At 37.3% G+C, this 1650-nt stretch overlaps 1 protein-coding gene across 1 annotated transcript in view; it reads right to left on the minus strand.

Moving 5' to 3' along the window:
* Positions 1 to 1650, minus strand: part of SNX1 (sorting nexin 1) — a 38766-nt gene that overhangs the window by 11537 nt on the left and 25579 nt on the right. The window contains exons 7-8 of the mRNA XM_012645029.1: positions 1403 to 1481; positions 970 to 1045 (exon numbers count right to left, since the gene is read on the minus strand). Coding sequence (XP_012500483.1) covers positions 970 to 1045; positions 1403 to 1481 — 155 coding nt within the window. The remainder of the gene's footprint in view (positions 1 to 969; positions 1046 to 1402; positions 1482 to 1650) is intronic.

The following is a 1650-nucleotide window of genomic DNA, read 5'->3' on the forward strand; positions in this document are numbered from 1 at the left end:
TTGGAAGGCTGAGGCAGGAGGATTGCTTGAGCCCAGGACTTTGGGGCTGCAGTGAGCTATGATCAGGCCACTGCACTCCTGCCTGTGCAACAGAGTGAGACTTTGTCTCAAAAAAAATAAATAAATAAAAATTTAAAAAAAAAATTCATTTTGGAGGAAAAACCCCACATACTTAGCATTATTTTCTTCATTAAAGCAATGCATACTATATGTAAATTAAAGAAAAATTTAAAAAAATAAAAATAAAAACAAAATGATAGTCCTACTGTCATTTACTTCCTTCTAGTTTTCTTTCCTATGAGATAGAACATTGTTTTACTCCAGGTTCTTTTGATCCTTAATGACTTACGTTTCTATAGCTGTATTTACATGCTGTTTCATGTTTCACATTTTATAATGCTTTTAATAAATGCTTCCACATAATAACATTTATGTATACTTTCTGCTTATAATTAGAATCAAGTACTTGTTGCACTGATATACTTTACTTAATTCTTCAGTTGTTGGCAACTGGGCTGTCTCCAGTTTTTCACTATCATGAACAGTCCGTGCATAGCCTGTAAAGAAGACTGTCCACTAGAATCAACACCTTGGCTACATGACAGTTTTGTGGTCTGTGCTAACTAGTTCTTAACCTATGCCATTCCTGGCACAAAATGTGCATTCAACTTGAGGCAAGTAGTAACCTATGAAAGACATGCCAAGGACTTGACAAATAGATCACTGTGCTGACACAGTAAGACAACACTAGGTTACCATTTGACCTCTACAACCAGTTGCTTTTGACTACAGGCAGGGCTTCTTTTATTTCAAAGGCTGAAAAATACTTGTCATTTTTAGGAGCTCACATAAAACTGAGATATATCCTGGTAGTAGGCATGTTAAGTGCTCAAATATCTGCTAAGTGAACTAGCTTCATTTCACTAGGGGCAGATATAAATTATGAAATTCAGTTTGTACAATACTAACCTCTTCTTTTTCCAAGAACTCTCTGACATCAGGGTCCTGTAACATGGTGGGATGATTCACAATCCTCTGAAGGTACCTGAAAGGTAAGCAGTTATCTAGTTAGTTGATTTGACTACTGTGCCGGCAGTGGAGTACCATGACTTTCATTACTTAATATGTCCTCAGATAAGGCACTAAAGTAGGACTCTGCTTGTAAGCACATTCAAGTTCACGTTCTTCACATTTCCAAAAAGGGACAGAAAAAGAACCAGTTAGACCTCAGAGCCACTCATATTTGATTGTATAAGAAGAGTATGATTGTCTGCTCACTCAGGATGAAGAAAGAAGATTTAGGAAAGGTTAGAGATAATATGGAGGCATGAAACTTTAATCCACTCAAGTTTCACCTCTATCTCAATCAGCTGTCTCATAATTTTCAGTTTCAGCTTCTCACCTTTCTAAAGCGGCCCTCCGTTTTTCAAGAAATTCTGCAGAAGAAGAATCTTCCTTCCCAACTTTCACTTTTGTCATTCCTAGAATGGAATTTAAAAAGCAAAATACCACAAATCATCATGAAAAGGACAAACCTGTTTTAAAAAAAAAGTCAGCGGGGCAGGGGTGGGGAAGGGGGAAGGCAATGAGGATAGCACTACAAAACACAATCTAAGGCCACTTCTATGTCATGAGCAGGCATAGACCAAA

The sequence above is a fragment of the Propithecus coquereli genome, unplaced genomic scaffold (assembly GCF_000956105.1).
Source record: "Propithecus coquereli isolate 6110/MARCELLA unplaced genomic scaffold, Pcoq_1.0 Scaffold224, whole genome shotgun sequence".
Taxonomy (NCBI): domain Eukaryota; kingdom Metazoa; phylum Chordata; class Mammalia; order Primates; family Indriidae; genus Propithecus; species Propithecus coquereli.